Below are 16,587 nucleotides of genomic sequence, written 5' to 3'. Positions count from 1 at the left end.
GGGCTAAAGAGAGTATTTCCCAGAAGGACCCAAGATATCTGGGATGCACGGGAGGCTGCAAGCTGATCTGAATTGCCGAGTAAAGTTCAAAAATCGAGGACCATACGAAAGGTTGCCATTCTTCCCCAACTGAAGGAGGCGACCATACATGAGCTTTCTATCATTGTTGAGCACTTTGAGCTTCTATCCTCCCTCTACAACCCATCAATCTTTGATTTGAGTGAGAGAAAAAGGAACAGTAGATTTGTGATTCCACTTGGCCCCTTTTGAATTTCCCTTGAGTTCTTCCTGAAGCTTATGTCACTCTAAAGTTTGTGGGGAACCCTGGATGGTTGGAGCCATCCAAAAGCTTCCAAAGTTGTGGATTTTTTACGACCAATTATAGGTGATCGAAGCAGGTTCCAAGTTCGAGATACCAACATATGTTTCCATGCCCATCCAGAGAAACGTCATAGTCTTATGGCCAACAATAGACTGAATATTTGCGTGAAGATTAAAGTTGTTGTTTCAACATACCAACACAAAGTCAATGATATACAACACTGGATCCTTGGACATGCTATGGTCCATAATAGTAGTTGGCTAGTGGTTACTATGATCATTTGTCTGAATAGAATTGTGATAGCCTATGCAAAGAAGGTACTAAAAGTCATCCACCCAAGTGTTTACATTTATTAAAATTTCCAACCATGCAAAGAAAGTCCCCCACCTTTGAACCATAAGTCCATAGAATAGCTACCCCACCCGAGAAAACATGCACCCATGCACAACAACAAATGAGAAAGAACATACCTGATCTTTGTTCCTGTTATTCAAAGTCTGTGATATTCCACTCATTGAGAATTCATGGACATCTTTGTTTTTCAAGTAGTCGGCCCATCTCTCTGGAATAGCCATAGCCTGGCGATAGTCAAACCCTACTCCACCTTCGTCAACTGGCCGACAAAGAACTGGCATGCCTGAAACATCTTCAGCAATAATAGTTGCTTCTGGCAGGACTTTGTGTATTAAATGGTTAGCCAGCATCATGTAAATGATTGCATCTACATTGGTATCCAAACCAAAATACTCCTTGTAATTTCCAGTGAACGACGTATTGATTCCATGGTGATTGTATAGCATGGATGTAACCCCATCAAATCTGAAGCCATCAAACATGAATTCGTCCATCCAATATCTCAGATTGGAAAGAAGAAATCTTAAGACCTCCCAATTGGTATAGTTGAACAGCCGGCTATCCCACAGTTTATGATAGCCCCTGTCTCCTGTGTAGAAATATGACTCTTGTGCGCTTTGACCAACATCATAGCCATTTAGACCATCTGTCACATTTTTGCTTGCATGGCCGTGGACAACATCCATTAGAACACGCAATCCTAAACTATGTGCCTTGTCAACAAGATATTTGAGGTCCTCTGGAGTGCCTGATTTGCTGCTAACCGCGAAGAAATTCGTCACATGATACCCAAAAGAAGCATAGTAGGAATGTTCCATGATTGCCATTAGCTGGACCGTGTTATAGTTTTTCGCCCTTATACGTGGTAACACATTGTCTGCAAATTCTCTGTATACTTCAGGCTTTTCACCACTCATCCCCACATGCGCCTCATAGATACGTGGTGTATCAGGCTTTCGAGGTCGAGGATGCTTAAACACATACCTGCAAAACAAAGATAAAAATATCATGTCACCGCATTATTTTATTTTATCTTATTTGGGTTTTACTTAATTTCCAGCTCTCAAACTACTGAAATTAGACCTTTCACTAGTTGGTGGATCCCAATGAACACCATCGTATGGAGCTCCAAATTTAGAGGTATTAACAATTGCATAACGAATCCATGCGGGGATCCGTTCAACCCATACTCCATCATGCCTAAATCGAAATTTAACCTTGGAATTGTGAGGGATGGCAGGTCTCCCCTCGACATGAGGAATCTTGATTGACCAAACTCCAAAATTATCCTTCGTCATCATGTGCTCAAAACCATTCCAGCTGTTGAAGTCACCAACAAGTTGTGCTTCCCTTCACCATAAAGTAAAGACTTGCAAGTAAATACATATGAATCTACTAAAGATAGTGAGAAGTAAGTATTGTCAAGAAATAAGGACTAGTCAACTATGACCATGATCAGGAAAGGGAAAACTTTTTTCATATTTTCTCTGTAGTGCACCAACTTAACATCCCAGGACAGTTTCATCAGCATTTTAATGATATGCACGAGTTAACCCAGGACTATTAACAAGTAGCTGCATGGCATTAACAAGTAGGAGTAACAAGTAGCTGCATGGCAAATCACACACTTACATTGCTGCAGGGGCCCATTCCCGGTATACCGTTGCACCAGGTTCTGCGTTGATCCCAAACTTCAAATAGCCTAAGTATGTGCACATATGAAGGCCAGAGACACAGAGCTAAGTATGCGCTTTTGTGCCGTGGGCGTCACAAATTAAATACAAGCATTTCGAATGCATGAACAAGAGCTCACCTCTAGAGAATTCTTCAAGGCTACCCTCATGTTTCTCAATCAAATGTTTCTGGTAGTGATACCTTCTCATCCTATAATTGAAGTGGTTCTTGAATTCGGCCAGCTTCGGGTCCAGATCGTATATGGGAAGGTGGCTGACACCATCTTCTGTTGCCACAGTTTTGTGTTCCCGCGCAGTCTCGGGAACAGAAATCTTGCTATTGGCCTTGCATATATGAATGACAGTTAGAGATGGCAGCAGATTAGAACTGAACAAGCTGCAGAGATACAACACATAATCTTGTGCTTATATCAGTTAATTATATTTACCACAAATGCAGCAATTAATTGGTTGATACATTCATCAAAGATTATGCACATTTCTGTTGAATAGCAAGTAGTACGGTTGAAATATCGCAGCAGAGATTATACTATGTATGGACCACATATATGTAAAGAAATTTGATTAAAATCACATCCACTTCTTGAAACATTTGAGACCCAAAAGGGTGTTTAATGGACGAATTCAGGTTTATTATTAGTACTAGTATTATATTTTGCACAAGAATTCCAGCGAATCTGACAGGCAGAGAAGAAGTTTACCTTCAATGGCCACGACCAGCGAAGCGAAGACGGCACGGGCACCACGCTCAGCCGCACATTGCCGCCGGCGCCGCCGCCACCCTGCAGGCGACCGGTCAGCATCGTCGCATCAGAGCCGTCAAGAACTTCGCCATGGGCAAGCAGAACAGAGAACGTTAAAAGAATAAAACAGAACAGATCTCGGTGGCTCACCGAGATCCCCGGACCGGGCCGGACAGCAGCGGGATAGGAGGGGCGCGGCGGGACAGAGGGCGAGGCGGAGGAGGAGGCGAGGCAGAGCATCGTCTTCCACGGCACGGCGGGGCGCCGCGGAGCTGTCAGCGTCGGCGGAGAATCTCCGCCGGGCTCGTGGCACTGCGCGCTTTCAAGCGGCCGGAGACGGAACGGGAGAGTGGAGTACAGAGTGGTAGCAACTGACGAGGGGAGGCACGAGGAAGACGAGGCGGATCTGTGGGGCCCGGTGGGCCGGGTGCCACGTGGACGGTCGGGGAGCGCCCGTGCGTAACGGGCCAGCGGTAAAGCCAGTGAAAAGGTTTGGGCCCTCGCGTGTCTCATCAGTCTGCGACTTTTTGCTACCAGCGGTAAAGAAGTGATTTTGCCTTGAATCACTAGAAAGGGCGAGGGAAGAACGTATTAATTTTTATTTTATCTTTCTACCGAAGACCATAATTCAGTTAAGAAATATATAACTTAGTCCATCATACTTTCGTTTTCTTCTGCGGAAAGGCTAAATGCCATATATTAAGTAACATAGGCCTTTTCAAAAGAATCGGCATTATAGAAATCGAGAAGCACCCCCGTGTCATCCGGGCTAAACCGCCCCATCCGTCGCTGGCCACCACGCCCGTTTGTCCCCGGCGGAACTACGTGTACGCGCAGACGTGGGAGCCCGCTGCCAGCTACGCCTGCGAGACGGAGCGCCCCCTTCCTCGCAGGACGAATGGAGCCCGGTCACACATATCTCTAACTTCCTCGTAATACAAATGCAGTGGTTCCGCCGATTTCAAAAAAGAATATTGCCGCTGTTTGCAACTCCCTCCGTCCCACAATATAAGATTGTTACAAATATACTCTCAATTATTATTTGAAATAGAGAGCTTATTGGAGCTCGGGACCGAAAAAAGTCGCACTCGTGTGTTTCCAGCCGAATATACTGTTTTTGGTTTGACACTAGTGTCTGAAAAAGCTAGAAAAAAGCAAGCGCATAATTTTTTTTGCTTGTTCCTTTGATGTAAGGCTAGGCTGCACCACAGCCACAAACATTTAACGCTCTCGTTCGTTTACTTGTGAGATGATCTTCAATCTTTTCACTCGAGTCTCAGGAGGGCCGGGTGCGTCATGTGACAGATTATTACTGCGAAGATGTTTATTTATGGTGGGGTTTTGGGTGGGCCAAAGGTGTCGGAGTTCTACGTAGCCAAACAAGGTTTGCTTTTAATAAACACTCAACTTAGCAAAAATCCAATGAAAAAAGTGGCTTTTGCACCAACTGTTTGTTTTCCCTTGGTCCATCTCATGGTGATGCAGTTTCTGTTGGGCACTTTTAGATTGTGGCTGCTCGTGTCATCATCCGTCTAAAGCTTACAAACAACGCAGATGAACAGACAGCAAGCCATGTCCATCTTGTCTCCGCTTCATAGTTCTTACACCCACACCTCCGGATGGCAAAAGAAACAACATTTGTTGTATGCAAGTTGCCTGAAATTTGAATTCGGTTCATTCGATTCAAGAGAGAGAAGAGGAGGCGCACCTCGAGGGAGGGCCCGGAGCTACCCAAAGATATGGAAGATGTCCAGAGTTGGGGGTTTAGATGGATGGCCAAGGATGGCAGCAGGACAGGGCGGCAAGGCGCACGCTGGAGCACCGCCAGCAGCAGCAGGTGACATACAACAGGCAGTTGGGCCAACGGGTGGATAAGAGGAGGGAGAAGAAGGCTGGAGGTAGGAGAAAGCACATCGCCGTTCGATTCAGATCGGACGGCTCAAAAAACCGACTCGGAAATATTCTTGAGGCAATGGTAGTAAACACTTCACTATCTGCTCCGACGGGTCATGCCATAATAACAGTGTGACAATGATGACAACTGAGCAAGACCTGACGCCTCATCGACGAAACATCTATTAATCCTTTTATATCTTAGTCTGTACATTACAGAAGAAGATATTCATCCAAAAGGTTTATGAATGATGATGTATGAAACCTGTCATGACCATCCTTCTCTTTGCTGTAGTAATCCTGCTATACTGTTCAATATGTGAGATTCGATGTCATCAGCAGCTGAAATAGTCAGCCAAAAAATCGCTAGCTCGATTCGCCGTGTCATGGGGTGATTGACACATATCTTGCTTCTGCAAGCACTGCCTCCCGGATTCATCAAGAATTTAGGTGATCTGATTACTGCCTTTCAGGCTTAGCAGTCCTGAAGATCCAGAGCAGACAGCGCTTCAGTTCGAAAGGAATTCAATGCTGCAGTGCAGACCGGGGTTCGATCCTGATCCTCCTCACTCCTTTGTGATCCACCTGTGTCCCCGGATCTCGTACCCGCCCAGCCCATGGTCGCTGGTCTCGCCGCTGGTCCCCACGCCCGACCTCCTGCGCTGCTGCCTCCGCGCTCTCTTGGGGCCGCTGTTGTCGCTGAGGCTCCCGTTCAGTAGCGGGTCATCGATCCCACTGATCACCCTGTGCAAGGATCGCGGCGAGTCGATGCAGCTGTCGTCGTTCGTTCTCTTGTCTTTATCGTGCTTCTTCATGTTCTGGGATATCTGGTGGATCTTCTCGTTGATCGGCTCCACCGCGTGGTTCACGGTGAACTTCAAGTCATTCACAATCTGCAAGGTTCAGTCAGATAAGGTGTTTCAGGTTTAGCTACAGTTGGTCAAAATGAAACTTGGGCTGAAGGGGGTAACAGAACAAATAACATATTTTCCTTACATATTCGCCTCCTCCAAGTACAACATCGCGGACGCTTTCTTTTATGGCAGTGGAGCATCTGACGTGATCATCTGGCTGGGGAAGCCTAATCTTGGTTGGGCGCTCGCTATCTTTAACTTCGTCTGGATCTAGAGGGCAGTCAACTGAAGCATAGTCTCCCAGAACTGAAACATCTCCGATGTAACGATCGCCCATTAGCTCGTATGGCTTGGCAGGGAAGACGTACAGGTGAATAACAGCAGCAAAACCCATCTGTATTCAATGATAAAAAATAACTTCGGTTACGTTGTTTCATTTTCAATGGAAAATGGGACAGGGCTGAGGCCTATTGATCTAAATATAAATATTACTTCGTTAGGATTATTGCAAAATTGAGAATGCAAGCATGCTTAAACAAGGATTTGTCAGCATCACGCAAGGAACTGAAATGGTATAATCAGGAACATGTCACCACCTCTATGCAGATGATAAAGTCCTGAATGCTGGACTTGAACTGCAACTCTTGAGCTATAGGGCCTCTCAACAAGCCCCAGCTGGAGAGCAACGCTATTGCCACACCTTGCCACCATGTTAAGAACACAATAGACTTGAATGTCAGAAACTTCGCTAGGGGCTTTATATGGGCTAGCTCGTCCTTTATGACGGCGTAAAATTGAACGAGACAGTATAAGGCCCATGACTGACTGAAATTGAGAGCCATGGCAGTGTAAGAGTACCTGGTAAATAAGATAGCAATTCGTAAGTAGGAAGAGAATGCATTTAAAGTCTGAAGCTACTGGATCATCAGATGCACGAACAGGTTTTCCGATCCTACCACATGCCCACAGAACTAGTTCATCAGTAGCAAGAAAATGTTTTTTAACTAAACATCATTAGACGCATGAGTAGGTTCCATGATACTAGCAGTACATATGAAAGCAGAGGTGAGGAAAAACAGGTAAACTTACTGTTAGTTATGTTGGTAAACCAAAGATAGCATAAATGTGTTCCATATTTCCCATGCAGCTTGTAAGATTCATTTATAAGTGCTAACCAGCAAAAGTTGATGCCAAAAAATCAAGCCATTCATTGAAATTTGTATTAAATTCGACAAATATATGGTAACATAATGTTCCAAGTTGTAACTGAATGACAGCTGCAGGACAACTAAATCTAGGATACATGGTTTGATATACCATACAACCTTCTCATGAATATCAACACAGACCATGAATGTCACTAGAATAAAGACTTGTCAACAAAATGGTACGACCTCGGTTTTCTTTTACCTGTCATTTTGGACACTAAAAATGTCTCCAGTAAACGGCTTTGATGACGGTTATTTCAGATTATTAATGTCATTTTTACTATTTAAAATAAAATGAGACTAAAGTTTGTTTTAATGAAAAAAATCAAGCAATATGTTTTACACGTGGCATATCCAAACACTTGTGTGTATATTAAGTCATTTACTGAACATCGCAGTCTAAAACATCATTTGAAAAGAGCAGAGGTAGTAGTACAATAGCAGTATAGCTGAATGAGACGAGTTCATTATAAGTCATTTACTGAGCGTCGCAATCTAAAACATCATTTGCAAAGAGCAGAGCAGTATAGGTTAATGAGACGAGTTCATGCAAGGATTGTTGAGTGAAAAAAAAATGAGGTTGCTTCATGAGTATGTATCTTACCCACAGCTCCATTTAAACTCTCCTTCGCAGTACACCCCAAAGGATTCAAGAATCACCGCAAGAAGAGCACATATTGTCTTTATTATCATCTATCCAAGAAAAAGGAGGACATATTATTTTGATTTTCCATCAGATGCTGCAAAATCAAATGGAATGGGGGAGCTAAAGAGTGGCTTACATATTGGACAAGCCCAAACTTAACTACCAAGTAGAACCATTCGCCAACGGGCCATGGGTTCAACATGTAATTCATCGGAAAAGGGTGGTTCACATGTCGTTCTTCGGATGCATTGCCTAAAAGTGGTGCATCAGAACCTGAACTGCCCTCCTTCTTCAGAAATTCAATCGTCCTATCCTCTCCACCTAGCATGAATAAGATTACATTATAAGGAAGGGCAGAGACATGGATGATAGCGTTGCAATGCTAGACAGTCGCGTACCTAAGCACGCAACTAGATACCGCCCGAAACAGTACATGGCAAATGCCTCGTATCCGTCTCGCAGAATCTCAATATCTACACCAATTGTTGGATTCACCAACGATATATACTGCAACAGTGGAATAAGAAACAAGAGTTAACGGCTGGATCGACCTCAACCAGCCAACAACACTGTGGCCGCACACTTGAACAAGACATGGCATAGCACCTTACCGACTCGATTGCATATATCGGCACCATCAGAACGACACCGACGAGGAACTTCTGCTCCTGGAAAAGAAGAAATGCAGCAGCGGTGAGTCCAAAAACAAATACAGCTCCAGCGACAATTCACCCTGCTGTATGGAAAATAAGAAATTCAACACCGACTGATCGCTAGCGACCAACAGAACAGACCTCTGGGTTCTTGTAGGCCGAGAGGTGGTTCAAGAGCAAGTAGATGGACAGCGAGACCGAGACGACGACGAAGAGCCCCGAGATGATGGTGGCCCAGACAGGCAGTGAGTAGCTCCGGAGCACCAGGAGCAATTTGTCGGCCAATTCAATTGCCATTGCCATCGGCCCTGTCTGTCCCGCCGCTTGTCTGTACTCAAGCTGATGCGCCCTCCTCTCTTGCGCTTTCGCCCGCACATTCGCGACCGGGATTCACCGTTCCAGGTTGCGGTTCATAGAGCATCATAATATAAGGAATTTGATCTTGGAAATGAAACAAACAATCCCAGTGATGCAGACTGATACTGAGGTCCGTTTGGGTGAGACCGAAAAAGCAGAGTGGGCTGCCCTGTTTTTGTCCCTTATATTCCTCCGCCCGCCTAATAATATTCGGCGGGATTCCTTGAGCCCCTGCAGGCAAGCAGAATTTTAAACGGCGTCCACACGAGGCGGCAAGCGCTCCGCTAGATCGGAAGGGAGGAAAATAAATGAGCTCGTAATCGTGGAATTGGCGTCGGAGGAACGCGGGTGGATCGGGCAATGCCCCGCGAATCCGGGGCGGGCGGCGACGGTCGAATCGGGCTCCATGGACGGGGCGGGGCGGGGGATGGGAGGGCGAGGGAGAAGGGGGAAGGGGCGCGTACCTCTGACGGAAGGATTGCGGGGGATCTGCGGTCCGCAGCCGGGCCGCCGTTGAGGGAGGGGTCGACGACGAGGATGAGAGGGTTAGGTGAGGTCAGGATAGATGAGACAAGAGGAGAGGAGAGGAGAGGAGAAGGTATTTTCTCTCATCAGACAGAGACGCGCAGGTTATGGACAGGCGACCTGACCTGACAAGCATCCGCATCACACCACATGGTTTTTTTCCGTTCCTTCTATGGTTGTTTAACGTTCTTTTTTCATTTAAAAGGCGGATCAGTTCACAAACATCAAATGGGATGTCAGGACAAGTAGCACAAGCTAGGTACATGACTGAACCAATCACTTGGGAATATCTCAATTGATCTACAGTTGTGCCTTCTAATTTTCGAATCCACACGCTAGGATCATATGGTGTTGCAGAAGGTTTGCAGTCCGAATATCCAAATCGACTTAAAATCTTCTCAATATAGTGGGATTGCAAAAGTGTAATTCCGTCCTCATTATCTCTCAATAGCTTGATGTTTAAGATAACATCAGCCACACCCAAGTCTTTCATCTCAAAGTTATGAGATAGAAAAAAGCATTGACCTCCTTAATGACTTTGAGGTGGGTCTCAAATATTAGTATATCATCGACATACAGATAAAGTATAACTCCTTTGCCCCCACCATAGCGACAGTATACACATTTGTCAGCTTCATTAACAACAAAGCTAGCAGATGTCAAAGTGTTATTGAACTTCTCGTTCCATTGCTTAGGCACTTGTTTCAGGCCATACAAAGATTTCAATAGCTTGCACACCTTTCTTTCCCGACCATTTACTACAAAGCCATCTGGCTGTTGCACGTAAATTTTCTCGTCTAGCTCCCCGTTGAGGAAAGCCGTCTTAACGTCCATCTGATGAACGAGAAGACCATGCGAGGCGAGATTAACACTTGAATGGCTGTCAGTGTAGCCACAAATGAGTAAGTATCGAAGAAATCTTCTTCTCCCATTTGGGTATAACCCTTGGCCACAAGCCTAGCCTTGTACTTCTCAACAGTACCATCGAGCATAAGCTTTCTTTTGAACGCTCACTTACATCCCAATGGTTGGCAACCATAAGGATGATCGGTGATCTCCCATGTCCCGTTAGCCAACATGGAATCCATCTATCTACGGACCGCATCCTTACAGTAGCCAGCATCCGGAGATGCATAAGCTTCTGAAATGGAACTGGGAGTGTCATCATCCACAAGGTACACGGGGAAATCATCACCAAAAAACATTGCAGTCCTCTGTCTCTTGCTCATAACAGGAGCTTCCTCGCCATCATCCGTTGAACTTTCATCACTTTTGTGTTCATAATATTCCATCGGAATGGCAGGTCAAAGAGTCTCATGAGATTCCAGTCTAAAAGTGCTTTGCACATCTCTAATGGGGAAAATATCCTCAAAGAATGTAGTGTCTTTAGATTCCATGATCGTACCGACCTTCACATCGTGTACATCCGATTTCACCACTAGAAACATATAGCCAACGCTATGCGTGGCATAACCCAGAAAAACGCAGTCTTTGGTCCCAACTTACGCTTTTTTGGTTATCGGCACGTTGACTTTCGTCAAACAGCTCCAAGTGCGCAAGTAAGAGAGTGTGGTTCTTTTCTTTTCTTATTGCTCATAGTGTAGTGCGCAAGGATTTGGATATGAGCGTGATGGTTGCGCACACGGAGAAACGAGGGGTGACTGAGCGCTGACATATAGGGGGGCAATGTAAAGACCGGTTTGTAGATGCTCTGAGCTGAATCAATCGTAGCCTGTAACCGATGACTGTGTGAAAGATGGGTCGGAAAGAGACTCAACGCCAACCCTAAAATGCTGTTATACCCTACCGCCATGGTTCCTGGCGGTAGCAAAAGGGTCAGATCTCGAAAAAAAATCAAACTAGGGTCATATCTCGAATAGGTTTCAAAAATGGGTCAAAACACGAAATTTAGCCGGGGTTGGTGGGTTGGTTGGTCAGGCTGAGGAGTGACACTTCAATCGAATTACTAATCCAGTTAATCCACCTTTTCTTTTCCAGATCTTTGCAAGGAAATTCGAATCTCTGGCAAGTTCACAAACCACCATCTGCTACCACCCACACATCTGCACGTTCACCACCGTTCACATCTGCATGTTGGCTTCTTCGGATCACACCCCTTCCATTCAAATTTTCTAAGGCAGGCATGCAAGGGAAGGGAATCAACGGAGAACGCTGCAAACATGCCCACTGCAAACATGCCCACATGTCTCAGGTTCCTGCTACTACAAGGTCACTGCAAGTCAAAGTGACACCACCAATAAGTCCATCCACAAGGGAGAAAAAAAACGTTCACAAATCTAGGACCACTTTGTACTACTAGCTAGCACTGCCAACCTGCCCGGACAAGCCATCCATGCCGAATTTGAATTTGAATTTGAATTCGAATTCCAACGGTAACCGGTAGAGATTTTGCTGCCAGGGCACATTGTGAGGGGGCGAACCCTGTTAATTTTCCTTGGCATTCCAGATCTTGCAATAGTAGAATCATATCTACAGGCTTGGCAGGTACCACACGAATTACAATGCCTTGCTAGTTACTACTACCAGTACAAGTTTTCCCAAAGTCAAAGCAAGGGCAAGTACACTGCAAACATGCCCAGATTCCTCCTACTTACTGCTAGTCAAAGTTCAAAATTCTGAGACAAGCTCCCCATGCTAAATTTGAACTCTGGGACCATTATTTGCAGACTTTGCTACCAGGAAATTCAAAGATGCTGAACAGGGAGTTCAAATTTGGCATCAAATAGTACTGCTTACGTACAAGTTTTCCCACAAGTCAAACAAGTTCACACATCCATCTTCACTTCAGATCTTCCCTCCCCCTTTCATTTAAATTTTCAGTACAACTCAGCCACATGTTTCAGGTTCCTCCTACTCTACATCCATCTTCACATCAAGTCAAATTTCAAATTCTGGGGCCCAAGAATACTTGCTACCAGGACAAGATCAATAATCAAAGATGCTCAACAGGACATATACTGAACAGGAAATTCAATTAATGTTTATTTGCAAGTTGTTTTGCAGGTAGGTGTCATCATCGCACAACAAATCCAAGAATTAAATACACAAACACATTCCAACACATGTAATTGGAACCCATCAACACACACACACAAACTCAACTCAACTCGGACCGGATCGATGTTAAGTTATACCGAGAGAGCAGTAGCAGTAAAAACGCACGCGACACGGCCAACAGCGAACGTTGGTCTCCCTTCTTCCTTGGTGTAAATCTCATCAGAACAGAGCACCTCAATGTACACCACCACCTCTTCCTCTTCTTTAGCTCGCCATCTTTTTAGCAGTTGTCACAGACACGGTGATGTAAGTTGTCGGTCGGTCAGGCCTTCCTCGCGTCGAGCAGGAAGGCGGCGGGCTCCGACTTGGCGGCGCACCCGTACTTGAAGGTGCTGTACTTGCGGTGCACCCCGGTGAGCTTCCCGCGCGCCGCCCCCTGGTGCAGCTCCACCATCATTGTGCTGCAGTCCCTGCAAACCAGTGAGCCAAACAACTGTGAGTACAAAGGCATCACTCACTCACTGAAAGCTAGTTGGTCTGAATGAAAGACAGTGTGTTTCCATACATGAGCTGTTCTTCAGAGTATTTTGTGTGCAGCTCACAGCACTTGTTCCAGGACATGCACCCGTTGAGCGTGCATTGCGCGGTGAAGATGGCCGCCGCCGCCAGCATCGACGGCTGGAACTTGAGCATCTTGTAGTCGACCAGGCTGAGCTCGATTAGGAAGAAGGAGAGCAGCTCCAGCTGATTCACAAGACGGCACCATTTGTGTCAGACAAGCAATGCACACATACAAAACAGAGCAATGATCCAAGGTGAGCTGTGATCTTACCTTCTTGTCAGACCCTGCTGCCTTGAGGAATCTTCTCATGAAGCAATATGGAGTAGGGACCGACATGTTGAATTCAAGCCTGTCAACAATCATCCTCTCCTGCAGAATTATCACATCCTAGTGTCAATTCTCTGAAGACAAAACAAGAACTCGTACCAATCGAATCGACAAAAGGTATACAACGTATAGCAGGATCGTTACCATGCCAAGAATGTCTTCCCGGGAGTAGGCGCGATCGCAGATGAGGATCAGATCCTCCACGACTGGCACACTGACCTCCTCATACTTGCATGCCAGCAGCATGGCTGTCACGCCCACCAGCTGGAGCTTCTTCCTGGCGACGTTCTCCCTGGCCAGGTATCTGTCAATGATGTTTACAGTAAGGAAAAGGGTCTCCCCCAGTAGCTCAAGCTTGTAATGGACCTGCATTGGACAATGAAACATTGGGGTTTCTAAGAACTTTCCATTCCAGAGCATGCTAAGATAAGATTACTTTGCCGAATCCATCGAGCATCGAACGGAATCCTTACCTCAATCAGCCAGTCAATCAGAATGCCGCGCATTTTCTCATTGATGTCAGATTGGTGTGCCATGTAGGTGGGGGACACACAGCTCAGCTCCTACAGCACAAAGAATTTGGCAATGAGACTATTACTACCATAACAGGTCAGGTACACAACTCTGTAGATAACTTGACCGGGGTTCCAAGCAGATAAGTTACCTCGGTCCTTCTGTAGAAGCTGTAAATTTCATCCACATATTCGACAACCGCAAGGGAGTTGCCGACGTCGCAGCTGTCGATGTCAGGCATTTCCTCCTCTTCGGTGTCCTCCATGTCGATCTCCTTGAGCTCATTGGTCATCTGGAGTAACAACAAAGCATGGACGATGAGCGATGAAAACACCAAAATGGTAGATAGCTCGTGCTGATCGTGCAATGCTAGTTGTGTTACTCTGCTTACCATCTCATCAAGGTCATCATCTGAAGCCTTGCTGCACTCCATGTCTGAAGGAGCATTGAATGCAGTGTCAGCGTTCCTCTTCTGCCTCTCACTGCCAATTGGTGCCTGCCAAAATAAATTCAAATCCTTGAGTTGACAGTTACCTATTTTGCTCAGATTCTTGGTTCAAACAAGGCAAGTAAAATAATCTGACCAAAATCTGAGTGCAAAAGATGGAAAATCTACAGCCAATTGAACCTACATTGATATCATTCCATATATAAAAGAGAGCACCCAGTTCAGTTAGATAAGATATACTACTACTTGCCTAAATCTGCTAGAACAATATTAAACCTACATTAATGATATGCCATATAGTACAAGATTTGGCATGCTCAAATCTCTGAAGTTTTTTACTGTGTGCAAATCTGCAGATTCAGGTGTAGTAATTCAAACCATACGCAATTGCACATTTGTGTGCGCAAATCTGAATATCTAACTGATAGCAAACACAGAGTGCATTCAGGATCCACTCCCCAGCATCTAAATTCACCCAACAAGTCCTAAAATTTGCACAATTGGAAAGTACAGAGATAAGAACAGCAATGCACACCCAAGACAGTATCAAAACAGCAAGGATTTTAATTGCCCATACCAGCGGGGCGTTTGCAGGCTGCGTTTGCTGCAGGATGGCGGCGAATTTCCTGGTCACCGGCCGGTGGCCGACGGCGCCAGGCTGGCTCTTGGCACCGGCGGCGGCGGGTTTTCTGAAACATGGAAACAAACTCGGAGCGATTAGAGATCCAGCTCTGAATCAAACTGGAGTTCGAAATTCTGCCATGGATCGGTGGATTGCTCACTCTTGCAAGCCCCTCTTGCTGACGGCTTGGGGCTGGTGAGGGGCGCCAAGAATGTTCTTGATGTCCCTCAGGGCCCTGCGGTTGGTGTTGGCCGCCGCCTCCGACGCGAGCTTGACGCCCTCCATGGCCGCGCCGCGGTGGTTCTCGGATCTCATGTTCTCCATTGCTGACGACGGCCGGAAATCCTGCACCAAGAGGACAATCCAAATTCAGAAACAGGGGAAACGCATCCGCAGAAGAAGAAAAACGGGATCTTTTGGTTCGAAATCGCTGCCAAGAACTCTGGATTTAGCCAAGAAAGCGATGGAAAACCTCGCGAATCCGAAACCCAAACGAGCAAGAACGCCCTACTAGACTAGCCACGCTTCAGGACCCTCTGCTCTGGCACGGGAGATCCAGGAAGAAACCCCGCACGCGCCGAACCAAAAAAGGAAAGTTTGAGCAGCTGGAACTCTACCAGCACAGACCGCGCTGCCAAGAATCTGTTGCTCCAATTCGACGCAAGAACAACCGGGACCTCCAAAGATCCGCCCCAAGAACGCCAAAGAACCTACGCCGCGAGCCGCCCCGACGCAATCGCGCGCTCTGAGCTAGCGCCTCCCCCCGAATTCATCCATCCAGGCCGGAGATCCGAGGGGGGCAGCACCAAATCCGGCAAGAAACCCTCAAGAAACCCACCAAAGAACCCCATCCCCTCAAGAACAAGAAACGACCCCTCAACCCCGTTCAAGAACGCATCCATCCATCCAAGAAACGACCGTGACGGACCTCGTTGCTCGGCGACGGCGAGGGAGGGGAGGGGGAGAAGGGGGAGCTGCCGTCGCCTCTCTCTCCCAGGCTCTAGGTCGAGGGAGGGAAGTAGCTCGCCGCTGCGGCTGGTGCAGGGGAGGAGCGGAGCGGGGAGAGCGTAGGAGAGAGACGGGCGGATGGGGATTGGGATCGGGGGGAGGCAGGGGCGAGATAAAATAGGGGGCCTGCCTGAGCCGGAGCCGCGTTCGAACCCCAACGGTCGTGGGATCCGGGCCGTCGGATGCTGATCCGACGGCCGGGGAAACGTGTGGGCTGGCCTTAACGGCTAGGGGGTTCCATGTGCTTTCAAAACGGGCTTTATTATCTTCCCTTCTTGTGAATGTGGCGTCAGCTTTAAGATAGATGGAGATAGATTTAGGTGCCCATGTTTGTTTCTTTCTCCTTTTACTTGAGCCACTGGGATTTTTCGCAGGCGTGGTTTGTATTCGGTGCGCGGACGGAAATGCGCAGCGTGGTGCGACATGTGGTAGGGCGGCGTGGCATGTGGGATGGGACCAAAGGACGTTGGGTGGTTTTCGTTTGCCCCGTGATGCGTCTGGCATTCGACCGTCGGAGGGTTGGCATGTACCGTAGTAGATAGACAGGGTGCCATGTTTGTTTCATTTTTTATTTAATTATTGGAATTACTGGGATTTCGTATGTGTAATTTGTATTCGGTGCGCAGGGCGGCGCGGCGTGGGGTTTCGTGGCGTGTGGGATGAGACCAAGGGACGGCGGGCGGTTTGTTGTACTCTCGGGTGGGTCTCGGATTTGACCGTTGAAGGGTTGCCACGTAGTGCAGTAGATAGATAGGGTGCCATTTTTGTTTCCTTATTCTTTTATATAATTACTGGAATTACTGGGATTTCGTATGTGTAGTTTGTATTCGGTGCGCGGGG

General features: G+C 46.7%; 3 protein-coding genes across 8 annotated transcripts in view; all 3 read right to left on the bottom strand.

Annotated features, from left to right (window-relative positions):
• The window catches only part of LOC119331754 (1,4-alpha-glucan-branching enzyme, chloroplastic/amyloplastic-like), a 6,091-nt gene extending 2,638 nt beyond the window's left edge, over positions 1-3,453 (bottom strand). For 5 of the 6 annotated variants that reach the window (XM_037604917.1, XM_037604918.1, XM_037604922.1 and 2 more), the window contains exons 1-5: positions 3,072-3,453; positions 2,490-2,694; positions 2,309-2,378; positions 1,760-2,026; positions 793-1,660 (exon numbers count right to left, since the gene is read on the bottom strand). In XM_037604917.1, the coding sequence (XP_037460814.1) occupies positions 793-1,660; positions 1,760-2,026; positions 2,309-2,378; positions 2,490-2,694; positions 3,072-3,353 (1,692 nt within the window). In that variant the 5' untranslated portion in view covers positions 3,354-3,453. The remainder of the gene's footprint in view (positions 1-792; positions 1,661-1,759; positions 2,027-2,308; positions 2,379-2,489; positions 2,695-3,071) is intronic. The other variant, XM_037604919.1, reaches the window with a different exon arrangement.
• A 1,707-nt stretch (positions 3,454-5,160) lies between these two features.
• LOC119329717 (protein LAZ1-like) lies at positions 5,161-9,321 on the bottom strand. The gene is made up of 9 exons (XM_037602790.1): positions 9,189-9,321; positions 8,509-8,955; positions 8,326-8,382; positions 8,113-8,221; positions 7,851-8,035; positions 7,673-7,761; positions 6,457-6,718; positions 6,003-6,254; positions 5,161-5,899 (listed from the first exon to the last, which is right to left on the bottom strand). The coding sequence occupies exons 2-9, from the start codon at positions 8,668-8,670 to the stop codon at positions 5,573-5,575; spliced, it is 1,443 nt and encodes a 480-aa protein (XP_037458687.1). The 5' UTR covers positions 8,671-8,955; positions 9,189-9,321; the 3' UTR covers positions 5,161-5,572.
• A 2,888-nt stretch (positions 9,322-12,209) lies between these two features.
• LOC119330877 (cyclin-B2-2-like) lies at positions 12,210-15,824 on the bottom strand. Its single transcript, XM_037604004.1, has 10 exons — positions 15,668-15,824; positions 14,900-15,084; positions 14,695-14,806; positions 14,061-14,165; positions 13,821-13,961; positions 13,630-13,719; positions 13,301-13,522; positions 13,100-13,198; positions 12,833-13,011; positions 12,210-12,737 (listed from the first exon to the last, which is right to left on the bottom strand). Exons 2-10 carry the CDS (start codon positions 15,061-15,063, stop codon positions 12,590-12,592), a joined length of 1,260 nt encoding a protein of 419 aa, XP_037459901.1. The 5' UTR covers positions 15,064-15,084; positions 15,668-15,824; the 3' UTR covers positions 12,210-12,589.
• Positions 15,825-16,587: the final 763 nt, after the last annotated feature.

The sequence above is a fragment of the Triticum dicoccoides genome, chromosome 7A, assembly GCF_002162155.2.
Source record: "Triticum dicoccoides isolate Atlit2015 ecotype Zavitan chromosome 7A, WEW_v2.0, whole genome shotgun sequence".
Lineage (NCBI taxonomy): Eukaryota > Viridiplantae > Streptophyta > Magnoliopsida > Poales > Poaceae > Triticum > Triticum dicoccoides.
Note: the sequence above shows the minus strand (reverse complement) of the source record. Positions and strands in the feature narration are given on the sequence as shown.